Source organism: Ammospiza nelsoni, chromosome 4 (assembly GCF_027579445.1).
Source record: "Ammospiza nelsoni isolate bAmmNel1 chromosome 4, bAmmNel1.pri, whole genome shotgun sequence".
NCBI lineage: Eukaryota > Metazoa > Chordata > Aves > Passeriformes > Passerellidae > Ammospiza > Ammospiza nelsoni.
Window position 1 is genome coordinate 11,307,135 of NC_080636.1, and position 19,358 is coordinate 11,326,492.

Here is a 19,358-nt window from a genome sequence, read left to right on the forward strand (position 1 = left end):
AAAGCTGCTTGTTTTGTTGTAACTGTTTAAAGCTGAATGACACTTAGTAGGTAATAGTATCAATATTAAAAGGCAGTTTGGATGTGCATAAGTGAATTTTTATCAGCCTGCATTTGTAAACAATGATTGTTTCACATATCTGTTTCCTAGGGTCAAGGTGTGAAAAAGAATATAAAACTTGCATTGGAATTGATGAAGAAAGCAGCAGCCAAGGTAAAATGCAATAAATATTTCACTGTGGTAGTTCTGTACTAGGTGCTAATAGCTATGAACTCTGATTTATATAAAATGCCTGTTACCATAATTCTGGGTCATACTGCTTGCTTCTTCCAGTGTTATCACCATGAATGGTGAAAGCCTTATTTGCCAAGTTGGGAGACTAGACTACTCAAAATCAGCCAAAATTTCTGTGAAAGAAAAAAATTCTCTGTACTTACATATTGTGGAACTTGATGTTAGTTAAGTGATTTACAGACTGAATATTTGATACAGGAGTATGTTTTTGCCTCATATTCCCAAGCATAAAGGGAGAAGACCTGGATGTCCCAAAGTCTCCTGATTTATTTCCATACCAGGGAGAAACATTGAGCACCACAGAGCAGAGGAGCCTCGCTCCATCTAATGATCTAGGACAGCCAGGTTACCCAGGCCATGATCTGGTCCTTAGAATAAAAATGAGAGTGCCTAGACCTTGAATACATTCCTAGCTCTTAGAACCAGAATTAGTTAAATGACTGATTATGACAGTAGGACTTCACTGCTGACCACTATCAGAAAAGATTTGTGCCAGTTCTGGGATTCCTTTGAAACAGGAGAGACTATCTGTTCTACTGCCTATTTGGGAAAGGCTTAAATAAACTGAGAGGCTTTTATGATGTGATCAAAATACCTCTGATTCAGGATCTGAGGAGCAGCTTCCTGGAAGACTCCTAGGGACATCAATTCCTTACTCTCCTTGAACTCAAATACTTGGGTTCTTGTGCTCCAATGCACATTTTCTATACAGAAACAACATCATAATTATTGAAAAGTTTAACAGCTCTTGCATTTTAATGTGCAAGTTAGTAACACTGCTGGCATACTTACAGCCCCATATGATCCACCAGATTATACAAGGAGGTGAAGACTCATTGGAACAACAGTAAAAACTGTCTCAAGACTTTCTCTTGAGCCAAGATGCAAAGATGCAACTTAGTAATAGCAGATAGCAATATGTTAAGCTGATCTGTATGATGTTGGTGAAATGCATTTTGAAAGCAGCAATACAAAGTTCTGTGTACATTGCTTTCTATTTATTCTCAAGGAAATGTTCTAGTTTAAAAGAAGTGGGTTTTTGATTGCTAATCTTGTCAATCAGTTTCTGGGAGTTCACAAGAACAAGTGTCCTGTTTGGCTTTGAAGAGGAGACAGGGGAAAAATAGTCACAGTTTGTTCTTGTCAACAAGTGAAAGTCATGGCTGAGACTCTGTAGAATAAGATGACACTGGAGTCTTATTCCTCACTCTGTATACAAGGCCACAGAGGAAAGTAGTGAGGAAAAAAAGGGTTTGTAACCCCTAGGCCCATAAGTGACATAAAGCAGAATCAAATGTGTGACCTGAGACTGCTTTTCTCCTTCCCTTAAGGGCTTGCCCCAGGCAGTGAATGGATTAGGATGGTATTACCACAATTTTAAAAGAGACTACAAAAAAGCAGCCAAGCACTGGTTAATTGCTGAAGAATTGGGAAATCCAGATGCATCATACAACCTTGGTGTCCTGTATTTGGATGGCATTTACCCTGGAGTACCTGGTAGAAATCAAGTGAGTAATTATTTAATGGTACTATTTCTTACATTAGGGCCCAATTTAGAAGTTTTTGTCTCATTCTTGAGATTGCTCTGTTCACCCTAAGTTAGATTTTGATACCTTTTATCACAAGGAAGAATTTTACTGGGGGATTCAGTCAAATTACTTAGGGAGAGAGATGTTGCTCAAATATCTCAGTCAAAATTATATGCATGTGTTTCTATTCTTTTAATTTAGAAACAAAACAGGTGCAGGTTTTACCCCTTGCAGTGACAGCAGCCAGGAAGGATAGTGTGTGCTCTCACATCATGTGACCTTTCAGGTTCTCAGTTTTGGATTGGAAAGTTTTTAGGGAGGGGATTCCACAATAACTGAAAGAGGCACAACCTTGTCCCTGAACCCATGAACAGCTATGCTGCATTCACACAGCTTCTGTGAGCCTCAGAGCTGCAGTGAGAGCTCTCCAATCCAGACTTGAAAATGTGACTCTTTGATACAGTCCTGGTAGACAGCCGTATTTTATTTTTCTGTGACAGAACCCATTAACATATGTGCAAAATAAATTTTCCCCTAATAGGAATGGTCTACTTTATTTATATTTGGTTTAATTAACTTAGAAGTGTATGAACAGCAGCAAAAATGTAATGAGGTAGACTGTAATAAACATTGTCAGACCTCATACTTAAAGCTAAAAAATGTTTCCAGTGTGGCCTTTGAGTTCTGAGATCTGGATATACTCCAGACAATGAGTATTTCTGCTGCCAGCAGAAATGGGTATTTCAGCTGCTCACCCACATGTGCATCTGGCAAACACATTTTCCTTCCCCAGGGACCAAAAAACACATCTCAGAGTGGACTGATTATAAGAGTACACTTAAAGTGCCCAGGTTTTTTTGTTCATCAAAGCCAGTGGCAAGAGGGAATGTGTAGTCCATGCTCACTAACAGCAAGCATACATTGATGGTTAAAAATTTCCTGAAATAAATTATTTCTGTTTGTATGCTAGTTTGGTTTATTTACCAATTACTATTCCTGAGGGTAAAATGTGGAGTCACACAGCCTTCCCACTTCTGTAGCTTTGGCCCTGCTTACTCCATCTATGTTATCTTCTATAAACCAGTTTCAAAGATTTGAGCACTGTAGTTGTGGTCTGCTGAACATACAGAGTTGCTGCTGCTCCACAGCCTTATTTGGAACAAGTTCTGTTCTCCAGGATGCCTTAATAATCTTCCTACTAGTGAACAACCAATTTTACTTTTGTCAGTGCATGCAAGACTTTTGTGTTAGTGAGTGTTAGTTAAACATTTAGACACTTTTCTGTTTGATGTTCCATATATTACCTAACTATATGTTTTTCAAAACTTTCTCTAGCCTAAACTATTAAAAATTTAGAAGAATTCAATTAATCTAAGTACACTAACAGTAGTTGAACTATCTTGCCCTCATTAGCTAGCTACCTATTTTTCTTCCTTTGATGAAAAGGGTCCTGAGGAAGAAATCTCAATAAAGATTAATAATGCAGAGTTGCTAATTGTGTCTTGTTTCTTCACAGACAGTTGCTGCACGCTATTTCTATAAAGCTGCCCAAGGAGGACACATTGAAGGGACTCTGCGATGCTCTCTGTATTACATCACAGGAAATATGGAAGACTTCCCTAGAGATCCAGAAAAAGCTGTAATGTAAGTAAGGAAACCACTTATAAAAGGAGAATATATTTCTGATGTGATTATTTTGATTATTGGTGATTTTTAAGTCCATGGCCTGAATACCTTGTACTTCACAGTGCTTACCTCTGTGGCAAAAGGTTCTTCTGCAGTAATATTTGATCTGCATGAGTATGTGTATTATTTAGATGACCAGTAGATTTTAAGAGATATTGAGTACTTTTACTACTTTTTTTTCCAGAACAGCTCAGAGAGATTGTATTGAGCAACTCTGAAATGTTTTATCTAACAAAGCCTCTCTATTTTTTTATTTCAAGAAATATTTGTGATGTGGTAGAATTGGCATTTTGCATCGAAAATAGGCAGATAATTTTTGATAGCACCTATTAACTTTGGTTTGTTTTCTTAAAAAACATTGCTGAGAAAAAAACATAGGATGTCTCTAATACACTTTTAGAGATGAATGGACTTCATGTACTCAGTCAATTGTCACAGGATTGATGCAGTGATTACTGTTTAATCCCAGAGTTTGTCTTACAGAAGAAGTTAGATGGTGATCTCATATCCTTTTGTGTTGTTTGAATCTACATGTGTTGGGATAACATTACTGGAGCCATGACCATTCAGTTTTTGTTTGTTCTATTCCACAGCTGGGCAAAACACATCGCAGAGAAAAATGGCTATTTGGGTCATGTAATCAGAAAAGCTCTCAATGCTTATCTGGAGCTTTCATGGTATGTTTCTTCTGTTCTGTACATTTTCTATTTTCACTTACTTTATAGCAAGATAAAATAATTAATAATGGGCCATCACTGCAAAGAAAAAAAAAGCAGTAGCACTACAAAAATCAGTTGCAAAACCTCCATTGACATAAAGGGAAGGAGGAGTTGACCCAAAATGTAAGTCAACAGTTCTGACAGAATTAAGTGAAAAACAAGGGGTTTGTAGTGTGAAATAATTGTGTCAACCCTGGTTCTCATTCCATAATATTTGTGTAATGTGCACTGGATTAACCAGAGGAACACCTTTCACTTTTACTATTCTCTCTATTACAAATCTTGTATTTTACCTTCTCTCTTCTGTATATTTCTGTGTCATGAGAAGTCCAGCTGCTGGATTAGATTTGTTGGGTTTTCTGTGTATGGTTAGTATTGTCTTTTGTATAAGTATAATAGGGGGCTATAATATCCAATGAGCCAGTCAAGAGGTTTCAAAATAGTGTCCAGGTTAATGCTCCATCTTAGCAGCCTCTGTAGGCATGAACATCAGATATTGTGTGTGCAAACATCAGACTGTCATATGTGATCAAAACAATGGCTCATTTAGTCCTGCAGCTTCCCCCTGTAAGTACTGAATTAGTGCTTCAGGCTAGGGAGATCTACAAGAAACTGTCAGTGAACTGTTCTGGAATAACCCATTCCTAGAAGTGTCTTTTCACTCAGTCCATCACAGACATTTCTTCTTAGACTTGAACTCACTTCTGAACACTGAAAAATCTCTTGATATTTTTGTAGCATGTTCTGTTGTGCAAGCCTGTGACTCTGCCCAGCTCACTTTGCAGTCCACAAATAGATGACAGGTAAAGCATAAAGATTCCAGAAAGTCTGGGCTCAACAGCTAGGAGGGAAAATGTCCTGGAGTCCTACTTGAGATGCCAGGGTGTAAATTGCATAGGTATAAATTGTTCCACTGCCAATCCATCCAAGTAATGTGTTCTTCAGTCATTGTTTGCGGACACGTGTTTTACACATCTGTCTGTTATGGTAGTTTGATCTTCAAAGACTGAGGCAAAGGCTGTAAATGTAATTTCTTCTCTTAGTTGCCCTTGGACACTTAAGGATCATCCAATTTCCCAGCTTTCCCTTGAATTCCTTCTGTTGTCCCAGGTCTCTCTTGTTCTAGATGTTATTACAGGGCAAGTACAAGGAATAATTTGTAATCATGCAGAAGTATCTGGATAACAGGAGGTTACACCTGCTAGGTCTGTACGGGCAACTGCTTTCACAATTTGGTTTGAAGTGGTTTTGCTTAAGCAGCTACTCTTGAAGTCAAATGTGTATTTTGACTGTATCTTCCAGTTAAACAAGCCATTGAACCCTGAAACTTGCCATGGTTTTTACCTTTGTGTTTTGGATAAAATCATTAGCAGCACTACTCTTTAATAGGAAATTTCAGAAGGAAAAAAGTACACCAAGTGTGGTTTTTTATTGTTTTGGGATTTTAAAACTAACACACATGATTTTAAAGACTTCTTCTTAATTTTAAATGCATAGTCTTCATAGTATAGAGTAGATGAGTGGCAGAGAATATGAGAGATGCTCTCATCTATATCAGAATACTGAATTGCTATCCTGCAAATGCAATATTAAGTTTTACTACTTGCTTTACAGTCAGTGAGATGCATAAAGTCCTTAGAGGGACAGAGACTGTTTTCTATTCATACATTCAAAAATATGAAGAGAGAAATTCTTTTTCAAAAAGCTCTGTCCTAAAAGACAAGACAAAAACAAGTCACATAAATGAAAGGTAAAGCATACCAAAGAAATACACAGATGAATGTTAGACAGATATATACACAGGTATATATACAGATATATAGGCAGCTAAGTTAAGATATCTAACATATATACACAGACAGATATATACATGGCTAAGTTAATTATAGATTTTCTTTGAGTAGAGTCTTTTAAGAATGTTTTATCTGAAACATTTAAATATAGAATTGGGCTTAGTGTCAATTCTTCTTTCCCATCCGTCTGGCACTTAGAGTAAACACACACTGGAGCCAGTAGCTTCAATGCAAGAGGAAAAGGGCTGCAAATTTTTGAGATGCAGCCTGGCTGGTTACACCAAGCATTGCCTGTGTATGTCGCTGTTGCATGGGTTTCCCAGCCTCTTGCTCTGAAACTTTGTGCCAGCATTTTGCTCATAGTCAATTTTATGCATTTGGTTTTTGTTTTTGTTTTTCTTTTAACTGTAAGTAAAATACACGTTATTTTTGTAAGGTTTTTCATTAATTTATTTTATCTAACATTAGGCATGAAGCTCTGCTGCATTACATTTTAGCAGCTGAAACTGGGATTGAAGTGTCACAGTCAAATTTAGCACACATCTGTGAAGAAAGACCAGTGAGTAAATGAATGCACAACTCATTATCCTGAAAGGACCCTTTGTTAATGATGATGTGTGCCATTAGTCTCTTACCTGAGATATGAATGAATCAATTATTTTCTTTATAGGACCTAGCAAGAAAATACCTAGCAACTGATTGTGTCTGGAGGTACTACAATTTCTCAGTTTCTCAAGTCAATGCTCCATCATTTGGTATGTATAAGGAATTTTTTCTAAATTTTAAGGTTACTTTTTTTTTTAAATTTCAAGGGCTGCATTTGTCACAACTTCTATGTGAGTAAGCAGGTTGAGGGAGGGAAGATAAATTCCTGCTAATCATTCATGTTTTGATAGGAATATCAGGGTAATTAAAGGTAATTAAAGTGGTTTATTTCAGCACAGGTTTTTTGAAAATTTCCTTTTTATTACATTAAATGGGTAAAATTTTAATAAAATAAAAAAAATAAGCCCTGAGGAAGGGCTAGATGTTTAGGAGTCTGAGCAGTTGACTCAAAGTTTAAGAAAAAAAAGCAGGTGACTTTAGGAGCTCATGCTGTTTAGTTTATCAAAGGGAAAATCCAAAAGCAAATATACTTCCATATCATAATTGAGTCATGAGAAGCTAATAAAGGCTAAGGGAGTCCTTATCTAATTTATTATTAGTTTTCCTCTTAGGGTACAGAGTTTATCAACATCAGTAGAGCTTACCTTGGAGAGCTAAAGGATTCTGTAAGGTCTATTTGCAAATCAGTTACATTCCTCAGGCCTTAAATTTTACTACATCTAGGCCTTCAATAGCTAAGTCATTTTGGTGTCTCTGAAAAGTTTACTGAATATTTGAAAACATTGATCTGATGGTCTCACATCTGAATGTCTTACAGTCATTTGTAACAAGCATGTGGAAAAGTGGAGTGTAAAAATAATTTGTGCTATCCGTTTAAATGCACAGTGTGGGAAATTTAAAAGTGTGGAAACTGAATACCACGTGGATATAGCCTGAAGCCAGAGGAGCTGACAAACACTGTTAGCTTTCCTGAGGAGTTTGTAGACACCTTAGCAAGGTGTAGTTTGGTTGACCCTTTGGTAGATCCACTGGTACAACCTCACATGAGAAAAACTTCTGAAGGTCAGACTCATAGGAGAAAACTGTCATTCCATTTCAGCCCGCTGTAAAAACGTGTGGGATTTTCTTGTGTAGACACACAAGCCTAAGTGTAGAAGAGTTTCAAATTATTTGAGAAAAGCTTAGGTCAGGTAAGTGTAGGCACAGTCATAGGAGTTTTTAAATTCAGTAGCACAGATCATCATGCTTGCTCCTGTCTGGCTCAGTGCCCTCTCTTTTGATGCATTTCATTATGGTGCAATGTCACAGAAAGATGCTTGTAAAATGTTTGCTAGGCATTGCTCCCTTGTAGACCGGGAGAATTGTATCCCTACTGTTGTCCTGGGTTGAGTTGGATTTGAAACTAATGAAATTATCAGCAGCAACATTTTCTAACTTTTGGGAACGGTTCAGCCACCATAGTGTCAGGTACAGAGCAAACACATAGATGACATGATTTTAAGTTTCATCAGTTTAGTAGGGCTAATCTGACTAAATAAGGCTTCAGGTTGTCCAAAGACAGATTCAGCAAGTGAAGAAGGAATGAAATGTAAAGACTCTCAAGCCTCAGATTTTGTAAAAGCAATGTCATTTATTAAATTCCTTATAGAGAAACAAGAGAGATTTCATCAAGAATAATTATTTTCAGTGGGAGGCTGATATAAAGTGGCCACAGAGACAACCAGAGAGAAAGTGTACATTTGTCTTTTAGTATTGTGCTTTAAACAGAATTACTGTTAATTTCTCCATCACATTAATAGTTGGGTAATTCTATTGCTGCAAATAATCTAAATGATCTTCTGCTGATTTCTTCCACAGCTTATTTGAAGATGGGAGATTTTTACTACTATGGCTACCAGAACCAGTCTAGAGACCTGGAGCTGTCCATGCGGATGTACGCCCAGGCTGCCTTGGAGGGGGATTCACAGGTGGGTCTGCACTCATGGCAAAACACCAGAGTGTGGAACAATCAGAGAATTGAGCTGGGACTGGTTCTTCTGCTTGGCCTCATCTGCACCAAAGAAACCTGCTAGAATAGATTACAATTATTTCAAAATACCTTGTGAGTCAGTAGTTGCTGTTTCATAATAGAAGATAAACTTAGCATAGATTAATGGTCTTAAAATTAGGCTGCTTTGTAAGCTAAAGGTAAATGGCCTAATTTGGTGCTACCTTACCTTGATGCAATTGACTTAGTTGTGACCTCAGTATTTTTGCTATTGCAAGAGGAAGAATGAATAGACTGAGTTGTATTCCAGTCCTATCATCTCCCATTTTATGATAAAAAAAGAAGACTAGCCCATTTCCCTTGGTATATTATACCAAGTGAATCCAAGGGTGAATTTTGTTCCCTAATAAAGGTTTCATCTTAAAATGCTTTATAATTAAAGAATACACCATGTCACATTACCAAAGACATGCAGTGTTTCACCACTGAGTTTCCTGTTCTCAGGAGAGAACAGGAGTGTGCTGGGTGCAATATTCTGTTCTTCCTGTCCCTATGGCAATATCCCCAGATGGGGTATTGTATATGAACTTGTCAAAGGTATGGGTGGGTTTTGTTTTGAGGTTATGAGGATAAAACATTACTGCTAAACTAGCAAAGGAAAGAAGAGATGCATAAATAGTTACTTTAAAGTATGAAAATCAAAGTGATAGGGAATCCTGTAAAATGTGTCATGTGTGTTCATCTTCATGACTCTGAGGAGACACAGGGTTGCCTAAGACTTGCCCAAATAAGCAAAACCATAAGATTAAGGACTTCAATTGTCTGAGGAAATTTCTGCTCTCAATTTCACTACTCAGATTCTGTTTATCTGTGGAGCTATGTGAAGGGGAATGGAACAGTAACAGAATAGAAATCCATTTCTGCTTTCACTCTGTATTTCCCTAGGAGAAAAAAAATGTCAGTTTGGTATGGTGAATGGACTTAAAGAGCAATTCAAAATAAGAAAGAAACCATCTGGAAAAAGATATGAGCTAAGAAAAGAGTGGCACAACATCTGAATGTTTCTTTGGCATTTTCAGTACTTACCTGAGTGTATGGTTAGGAGAAAAGGCTCTCATAATTATTCAGTGAATATCACATTATACTAACAAATTTAGGGAAGACAGTTATAATTATTTAGATACTTGGTGCTTAAATACAGATATGAAAATTTAATGTTTCAAAGGTGTGCATTTTTTCCCTGTTAGGGTTTCTTCAATTTGGCCCTTGTCATGGAAGAGGGCAACTCCATACCTTCCTACATTCTGGATCACTTGGAAATTGATCAAGCACTGCATTCTAGTAATACATCACTTCTTCAGGAGCTCTATTACAGGTGAGTCTTTTTTACCCTTAATCAGCATCTTCTGGTTTTCCACGTGAGTTACATTTACTCTGGAGGACAGCACCTCCTGTAATTATTAACTTTGTTCACTTTTGTGATTTAAGGCAGGTTACAGTCAACATACTTAAAATTCTTAAATTCCCTAATTATATTTCAGTTTTTACCTGATTATATGTGGTTACCTGAAATAGTAGGGACTGGATTCAATAATCCAGGAGGTCTTTTCCAGTTCAATATATTTCATTTCCTAAGTTAGACACTGGTGATTTGTATGCAGTCCAAACCAATAGTTGAATTTTAAATGTAGCATAATTTAATACAGAACTTAAAAATATGTCACTGGGATAACAGCAATCCTCCCTATTGATTCTGCAAATATGTCCAAATATGGTGGCACAGAATATTGGATATCTGAGAATGTTACAGGTCTGCTGCCTGAATGACCTGTGCCAGCACTATTCATGGACAAATCACCTAGTGTCCTCTGCTTCCAGTACAGAACTTGGGTTTCCTTTACCCAGGTAAAGCAACAGGTGTTGGAAGGCACAGTGGGAATGTGAAGCTTACACAATATTTGGTGAATTTGTGGAATTGCCTTTCAAATATTTGAAGAAGCGGGAGCTAATGCTCAATACATGAGGCTGGGAATGATGAATGTGTGCTTTATCATCTGTTTTGCCACTCAATGAACCCAGAAAGGTGGAGATGACACCAATGTTGAAAGCTCATTTGTCTCTTCACCAACAATCTGCTGAAATTGTTCTTCACTGTAGTTAGACTGAACTTGTACCCTAAATTGCTTCCAGTGGACATGAAACTGTTAGTCAGATACTTTGGGGTTCTGGACCATCTGGGGTTGTGAGCTTGAGTCTGAATTCTGCCTTCACTTGGGCTGAATCACCTGCTTTGCTGTGAGAGTAATTCCAGAGTTGACAGTGCTGAAGGGTTTTCCCATCATCATACAATTTTGTCCAAAAGGGCACATACTTTTCTATATTTTTATATATATACATATACGCAGTCTATGACTTTATAACTAAATTATATGTATATTTATAACAAAATTTACGTAGAAAAGGTATATATATATATATATATATACACATCATCACTCTTTCCTTAGCTTTGTAGAAAAGGATCAATTGAAGCTTAAAACAGATGCCTGTGATTTAGCTGTCTAAACTCCCCTGGTAGGTGAAGTCCTACTTGATAGAAATAAGAAAGCTGCTCAGCTCACCCCACAGGAGGTGGGTACCTTGTGCTAGTCACCTAAAACACTCTTCAAGCTCTGACTTCATTCTATTAGACAGCATTGTCTCTAAAAGACTTTTGGCACCAGTGTTCTGTGTAGGCAACTAAATTTTGTACATCTAATTTTAAATCAAGTCCTTCTGCTGTTGAGTCACATTACTCAGAGCTTGTTCTGTGACTGCTTTGAAAGTGTAGCCTGGATGCTTAGACCCATTGTTGACTAGTAAGAAAATAAAAAGACACATTTCTAGGGTAAGGTATTCTGTGCTTAATAGGTTTAAGCTGGTATCTTTCTGAATTTTTACTTCACCATCTGTGAGATAGTGATGATGATATTCATTTGTTTTTCTGATTTACTGGTTCTGCAAACCCATTTGAGAGGCCCAGATGATTGATGCCACAAAACTATGGAGGAGGACTAATGAGTTGTTTTTATCTTCTTGTTGTAGGTGCTGGAATAATAGTAACCAAGAAACAATTAGCCCATGTTCATTAGCATTGCTTTATTTTTACATGAGAGTTCTCTGGAACAATGTTTTACACTCTACTCTGGTATGTATTGCCCCTTTATTACATGCACAGCTCATTTGGAACTTTAGCTTTGCTTTGCACTGCTCTAACTATATTTTTTAAATTATTGTCACAGATCTACTTCATGGGAACCTTTCTCTTATCAATTCTTGTTGCATTTGCAGTGCAGTCTTTTCAGTCCTTGTCTGGTAAGTATGTGCCATAGTAAAACTGATGAAAGAGGAGTGATCTTTTTAGGTCAGTAAAAACCTTCAAAAATGAAACCAGAAGTCTTGATTTTATAGAAGTACCTCTGAGCTTCTTTAACACATAAGTCATTTTTTTGATCATTAAAAAGGAGTAGATGAAGCAAAGCAAAAAAACCCTGTTGGTTACTGAGGAACTTCTCTTGCTAAAGGAGATTCTTAATAAAAGCCCTAACTGCATGTGATTATTCCCCATCTCTCAACATGCAATACTGTTACAGTAATGATATGACTTTGATTCCCTGTCTAGTCTCTGCAATATGCAGTCAAAGTGTGTTTCCTGTTTCATAGGATTGGATCTCTTCAGACGCAAGGTGGGAGAAAAAATGGGGTTCCAAGAGCTGGTACATCTGAGTAACTTAGTAAGAGTCAGTTCAGACTCAACACCAGTAACAGAATCAGAAAATGCATTCAGTCAGGAGTTACAGAACCTGTCATAATAATTGGGAAATCCTGCTTTCTTTTCCTACTAGTTATTAATTTAGAATCATGCAATAAATTTATGAAGTATATAGTTATAGATCTTCTTTCAGTATTTCCAAAACTTTGAATATTATCTTTATATGTAATTTTACATCCATGTAATATTTAAATATTAACTAATAGACTTCCTAGACACAGTGGGGTTTTCTTAAATAATTTCTTTTGAAATTCTTCTGAAGCTTTTAATTCCCCTGGAAGAAGATCAGAACCATTCTCACATGATGTCCCTTCCTCCTTAGGGAATGACAGTGAGGATGCTACCAGAGCAGTACAGCAAGATGAACCTACTCTTTCAAATGATTTATCACAGCAGGAGTCAAACCCTCAGAGTCCTCTAGTCACCAGCTGAAGTGCAGTTTTCTTAAGGTTGACTTCCATTGGGAAGACAGGATATGAACAACTACGAATCTAAGAACTGGCAACCAACCCTGTACATGACATTAATAATGCAGTCCAACAGCTGAAGTTGTAGGGAAGTTCATTGATCTGACTTCTCCACTACAGAGGAAAACCATCCCTATAATTTATTTAACTCCAAACAGATGATGCAGATTATCTCACTATACCCAACACATGATCGTACTGTATGTCATGGAAGGACCTGGAAGGAAGCCTGCAAAGTCTGTGCCTAATTGAAAAATAAGCAAGCATCCCACAGGTTTTAATGAGGTTTTACTTACATGTCTAATCTCTTATTAAATTGCTTTTACTGCATTTGAGCTTATTTATTGGTGAAATTAGAAAAGTTTTCCAAGTTTGAATCACTGAAATTACATAAAAGCGAAACCCAGTCACCAATACTTTCCAAGTTCCATGGAAACCTGTCAGGACTCCAGTATATGCAATAGTAAAAATGTGGTTTTTGGCATTTTATATTCCATGCTGATTTTTCAATGTGAAAAGTGTTTTGTTTTGAAAGAAAAAACACCAGGAATATTTGCAATATCTTCATAACATATTAGTTATGGCTTTTGGTCAAAGTTTTACAAGTATCCACATTTTCTGGTGGACACAACAAAATGTTTCTCTTCCTGCCAAGAGCCACTGATTAGAGAAAGGAGCTCCCCAATGAATAAATAAAAGAATATTCAAGTGTGATCAGGTGACACAAAGTGAACAAAAATTATTTTTGTATTCTTCTGTAGATAACACTGGCAAGGATTTATTTCATGTTCTGTAATGACTCTAAAAGACACATTTAAGTGACAGTGTATTTGATAAATGTTGGATGGAACATACAGATAACATGTATGGAGTGCAAATACCTTCTGATTTAAAGTTCTCTTTAAAGCAGCTGTAGGAAGGGTCTAACCTTTACAGCAGGTGTGCAGTCACCTCTGCAAAATGATGTAGATCTCAGTCTATAAATTGCATCAATCTATGCATTATTGAGGGTTAAATCCACTTGCCTTGCACTACATTATTTACTCTTGTAAATAAAAATATTTTTTTAATTCAGCCTGTATGTGAAGGAATTTCTTTTAAGCCACCTCTTGGATGAAATACTATCTTGCTGTTGCAATCTCCCAAGATCATTATTTACATGTCTGTTTTCTTAGCTTCAAATGCAACAATCAGCTTTCTCTTTCTTTGAGGAATACAGTCTTCTCACAGAGCAAACCTGGAATATTTTGCTTTGTTTTTCAAAACAAAAGAACAAAGTTTAGGAGGTTTCAGTAAGAAAAGAATGATTTAAAAGGAAAAAAAATCATTGACCTTCAAGAGAGGTTTTTTATATATAAATGTCTATACATACATATCATCAAGGCATATTTCACCTGCAGAAAATTGAAAATTCGAAAGTGTTGAGAGAAGAGTTGATGCTTTGAGGCAGCAGCTCCCTTGACAAGTCATGGGATAAAAATGAAGATGTTGAAGCTCCTCCCCCTCCCTCTGTGAAAGTAAATTGTGTGTCATGTTACCAAGTTTTTCATTTATTTGATCAAGAACTGTGCAAAGAACACTTTTTGTTCTTAGTACAGTTGTAGATACAGATTTTGTTCTTTGTATGTATAGGCAGGTATTTTAATGTGTGAGAAGGGAGCTTGACTTTTACATACTAAACTGTTGTGCTCACTGGGGTTAGATTATGTGTATTTGATATCCATTGCAAATGCTCCCTGTTATTTTTGAGTCTGTTTTGAGTTGCAAAAACTTGTGCAGCTAAATTTGCGTATATCAAATTCCTTAACACAAAGTTTGGCTATTTCAAGAGCCCTCTCAATTGTATTTTTGTCACCTAATAGAAGAAGGCTGTGCAGCTGTATTAAACTGGAGCAGGTTTAGATGGTAAACCCAGAAGCATTGCAGAAAGTCAAGTGTAGCCCTTGAAGACAAGCAGACAAATGTCACAACATAGGCACAGGGTTAGGTTAGGTAGCATATGGCATGCACAGTTAGATGTTCACAAAATACTGTTTGGGCCTGCATAAGGCAATTCTTGCTTATAGTTAGCTACACATTAAAGGTGTATTTTGCTACAAATGTCACATGTAGCCAAACCAAAGCCCCTGGTGAAATACTAATCCCATAGGAGTTTGTCAGTGCTGGTGTGATTGCAGCCCATGTGTTGCAATCTGGGAGTTCTCCAATCAGCAGTGGTTTAGACTGTGTAAACACAGATCAGAGTTAAGTGTTAGCACTCCAGCTCACTCTGTTTTCCTCACCAAAGCCCATGTTCTGAACTCTAGTAATTAACTAATTTGAAGAGTTCTGCCAGAAACAATTCAACATCTATATTTCAGAAGGCAATTGCTGAAACTGCAATATATTTCATGATGCCAGCAGTTAGTAGTTCCATCTTTGTTTATTGTTACCTATTACATCAGAAGTTCTACCAAAGTATTTTAAGATAAGCAGCTCTTCACAATAAACTGGCAATCCTAAAGGCTAAAATAATATTAATCACATTGTTGTCCTTCACTTCTTATAGAAGCCAGAGGGCCATTGACAACCTAGAGAATCAACCAATTCCCAGTGAGAAAGAGAATGGTTATTTACACAAAGCAGCTACATAGTTTGCTACATCCACAATGAAAGCAGGGAGAGAAGGGAAAAGAGTTGCTGCATCAATAATTATTTTTCATAAATTGAAACATTATCACTGAAGTTTATAGTTTCTGCAGCCCATGTTGAGTGTTCAGGGTGGGAATAAGGAAATAATAAATCACAGTTGTAGAGCTGAACTGCTCTATATAGTTTGCCTGTACACAATTGATAGAAGTCCAGCCATCTGAACAACACAGGTCATGCATAAGGCAGGGTAAGTGCTGACCATTTTTCTTCTCCCTTGGTTCTGCTCAGAATCATCTCTAGCAAATAAATTATGGACAAGAAAGAATTTCAGAAGGGTTATTTACAAAGTAGGTGCCAAATTATCTAAAATGAATACAGTTTACACCAAGTAAATGGATTTGTGTGTTACAGAAAGTGACAGAGGAGAGAGGTTGCTGCCTGCAATGTATCAAAACGCTGTGAGAAGAAGGGAGAATCAAATAGGTGAAGATAGGCTAAGAAAAATAATAAAAAAACTGCTCAATGTTGAGCAGTTCTGAGTAGTTACCAACTACAGCTTTATGAAGAAAACAATTCAGACCAGTTATGAAAGATTTGCATCTATGCTGAGAAGTTTGCTCAGTTCTGAATCACACGGTAGGGTAGTAGCAGGACAGCACCAAATGTGGGAGGCACCCATATGGGGGTGACTGACCATGGCTGCGTGGTGTTGCTTCCCAGAAGATACAGTGAAGAGCTTTGCATCACAGTAAATAAGCATGAGGACAGACTTAAAGTTCTATATTAATACCTTGCAATATCAATGTCAATATTTAGTAATAGAGGGAACACTTGTAAATTATTCCTGATATACTGATTACATATTATAAACATACCCCTTGCTGGTATTTTTGTATTCCCATTTGAACTGGAAGAGCATAGATGATGTTTAAAAATCACATGTGAAACATGGATTATCTGTGAAGAGAATTGATTTATAACAGATTATTGTCTGTGTAAATTGCCCCCATTGACTAATGGACTATGACGTTTAGCACTGGCTGTTGACCCTTATCCTGAATGAAAGATAGCACAAAGGCATGAAACAACTTGAATAAGCTTTGGCAGAGGAACTCCATCCATAGAGTCTCATCTTCCTCCCATAAATGTGTGAACTCTGTTAAAAGACTGGGATGTAGGAAGAGAGCAAAAATAAAAGGCTGGATTTTTTCTAAGAAAAAGCCCAAGGGTAAGAAAACTAAAGAATATCAAAGGGAATCTGAGCATGGAGCAATTTCTTATGCTGTCTTCTAAGAAGTAGGTGACAAGAACAATTACTAAATAATCAACAGAAAATTGTAAATAAAGATGCTGCAACCTCAGCAGCATCTGGAATATAGGTGTATAGGAAATGCATCACAGCCTCATTATTTATCTAAATATCTAATTCCTGTGCCAGGAGACTTCATTATATTTGCAATAAGGAAAGTGAGTCTATAGCTAATTAGAAAATCAGACCAGATAAGGAGACATGAGTAACCCAAATGGAATGGAAAAGATACTTGCATTATTACAGTATATACTTATGTAACAGTTACAGTAAGCAAGGAAAAAAACCCAAAACCCACAACCAAACAGAAGCCAAATCACCTGCAGCAGATCAGATATTCTGAGGCACTGATGTTCCAAACTGAAATTGCACCAACAGTGCTGAGTACCTGTTGACTTAAGGGACTTGAGTTATTTGACAAGTGCTATCAGATACGCATCCACCTTTGGGCATCTAAATAATCCCTTAGAAGAAAACTGACTACAACAGCTTTGTTTATAACTGTTCAGGGATCTTTCTGTTAACATATTCCTTGACCTTCCTTCCCTCCCCAGTCTGCATTTTTTGATTTCTGTTGTTTCTTTCATTTGTCCACACTGACCTCTCCTTAATCACTCATGAACTGTCTAGATATCTCCTAATGCCTAGCATTGCTATTTGCTCTTATTGGTTATGCCAGGTGAGCAGGGAAAAGCACAAGTCCATTAGCACACCTAGCACCCTTTTTTTGATAGTCAGCCAAGGCGGGAACTGAGATACCTGCTTGGCATTATCTGTCTGTCCATTACAGCATGTGCTGAGAAATTGATTTACGCAGCAATAGTGATAGTGCAAGTTATAAGCAAATCTCCCTGGATAGACTAGTAATGATAAACTAACCAAGGCCAGGCTCTGCTGTCTCATTGTGATGAGTTAAACTTCTCCTGTGAACCCATTTGTCTCATCTGGTGCTTCTTGGACCAGTCTTGGTCCGTAAAACCCCCAAATGGTGCCCAGCCATTGTCTAGGAGGATTCTTCTCAAATGGGCTTGAGGTAGGTCAAGCAGCACACCCCCAAATAGGTAAGATAATCATAACCCAGTGCCCAAGCATATCCTCCAGATCTCGTTCAGTTTAGTTGTGCAGATGAACCAAGACTCTTTGCCTCTCTTACAGGCCATAAAAGGCTCCATTCCACCCCCAAGCAATGACTGAGATTAGTCCTCACAATTTCACCAGCCTGTTTATCAGTGTGAGCCTTCCAGCAGCCCTAGCATGGCCAGAGCTGTTTTGAAGGCTTGCTTTCTTAAGCGTGCTCAGCCTGTGTTTGTAGAACACTGGACAGTCTTTCCAAAAAACACCAGTACTGACTAGCTGGAATGAGAAATTAGTGTCTCCACTCATGTTTTGTCTTGTTTCATGAAGACCAAATTGTAGTTTTTCCCTTCTCCTCTGCAGAGTTAGTAGTTGCAGTAACACTGTCCCTGATTCCTTGTCCTGTATCAGCTCTGTCTTGTGTCCTACCCAGCTGACAAGGTTTAAAGGCTTCCATCTCTCATCAGTCCTGCATTGCTCTTCCAAGCCAGCTCCAGCTGCACAAGGATAACCTTTCCAGTATAATTTGAGTTAAACACAGTACACTAGTCCTAGAAAACAAGTTAACCTTTGCAGTTCAGTTGGTTACAATGCCAGCAGGGGAAACCCAGATACACCCACTCCAATGCGGAAAACTCTAGGCCAGTTCATTAAACACATATGAGAAGTCACAGAGGGCCAGGTAGCCTGATCAGAAGGAAGTGGGTGAGGCATTCTACTGGCAGCTGTAAGTAGTCTCAAAATCACAGACACTAGTTCCTGTGAGTGAGTTTAACTCTGACATCAGCTGGAGAAGCAGCGGAGCGAAGCACAAACAGCCCATCCAGGAATTTCCTGGACAGCACTGATAACAGCTTCCTCACGCAGGTAGAGGAGCTCCCACAAGGAATAGTGGGCTTCTCAACCCCAGCCTAACACACAGGGAGGGCCTCCAAGGCTGGAGATGTGAAGGCTGGGGGCAGCCTTGGCTGCAGTGACCATGAGCATTGGAGTTCAGCACCAGACAAGGAGGAAACAGGGCAGGAAGCAAGATTGCAACTATGGGCTTCAGGAGAGCTAACTTCTGCCTCTTCAGGGATGTTCTTGGAAGAATCCCATGGAAACAGGCACTGTAGGAAAAAGGGGTTCAAAAGAGCTGGTTGATAGCTAAGGATGACTTCCTCCAAACTCAAGAACAGTGCCTCTCAATGAGCAAGAAGTCAGGCAAAGGTGTGAAGGCACCTGTGTGGATGTTTATAGAACTCCTGTCCTTACTCAAGTGTGAGCAGAAAACATACTTGAGATGGAAGCAGGGTTGGGCCACGCTGAATGAATACAGGGATATTTTCAGAGTACATAGGACTGAGACCAGGAAGGTCAAGGCCCATCTGATATCAAATCTGGCCTAGGTTGTGAAGGACAAGAAAGGCTTCTTCAAATACATCAATAATAAAAGGAAAACAAAGGGTAAAG

General features: G+C 37.9%; 1 protein-coding gene across 2 annotated transcripts in view; it reads left to right on the forward strand.

Moving 5' to 3' along the window:
- The window catches only part of SEL1L3 (SEL1L family member 3), a 33,813-nt gene extending 19,847 nt beyond the window's left edge, over positions 1 to 13,966 (forward strand). For both annotated transcript variants that reach the window (XM_059470345.1, XM_059470344.1), the window contains exons 14-24: positions 151 to 213; positions 1,626 to 1,802; positions 3,340 to 3,467; positions 4,103 to 4,186; positions 6,490 to 6,580; positions 6,692 to 6,776; positions 8,485 to 8,594; positions 9,862 to 9,989; positions 11,699 to 11,801; positions 11,896 to 11,968; positions 12,748 to 13,966. In XM_059470345.1, the coding sequence (XP_059326328.1) occupies positions 151 to 213; positions 1,626 to 1,802; positions 3,340 to 3,467; positions 4,103 to 4,186; positions 6,490 to 6,580; positions 6,692 to 6,776; positions 8,485 to 8,594; positions 9,862 to 9,989; positions 11,699 to 11,801; positions 11,896 to 11,968; positions 12,748 to 12,857 (1,152 nt within the window). In that variant the 3' untranslated portion in view covers positions 12,858 to 13,966. The remainder of the gene's footprint in view (positions 1 to 150; positions 214 to 1,625; positions 1,803 to 3,339; positions 3,468 to 4,102; positions 4,187 to 6,489; positions 6,581 to 6,691; positions 6,777 to 8,484; positions 8,595 to 9,861; positions 9,990 to 11,698; positions 11,802 to 11,895; positions 11,969 to 12,747) is intronic.
- Positions 13,967 to 19,358: the final 5,392 nt, after the last annotated feature.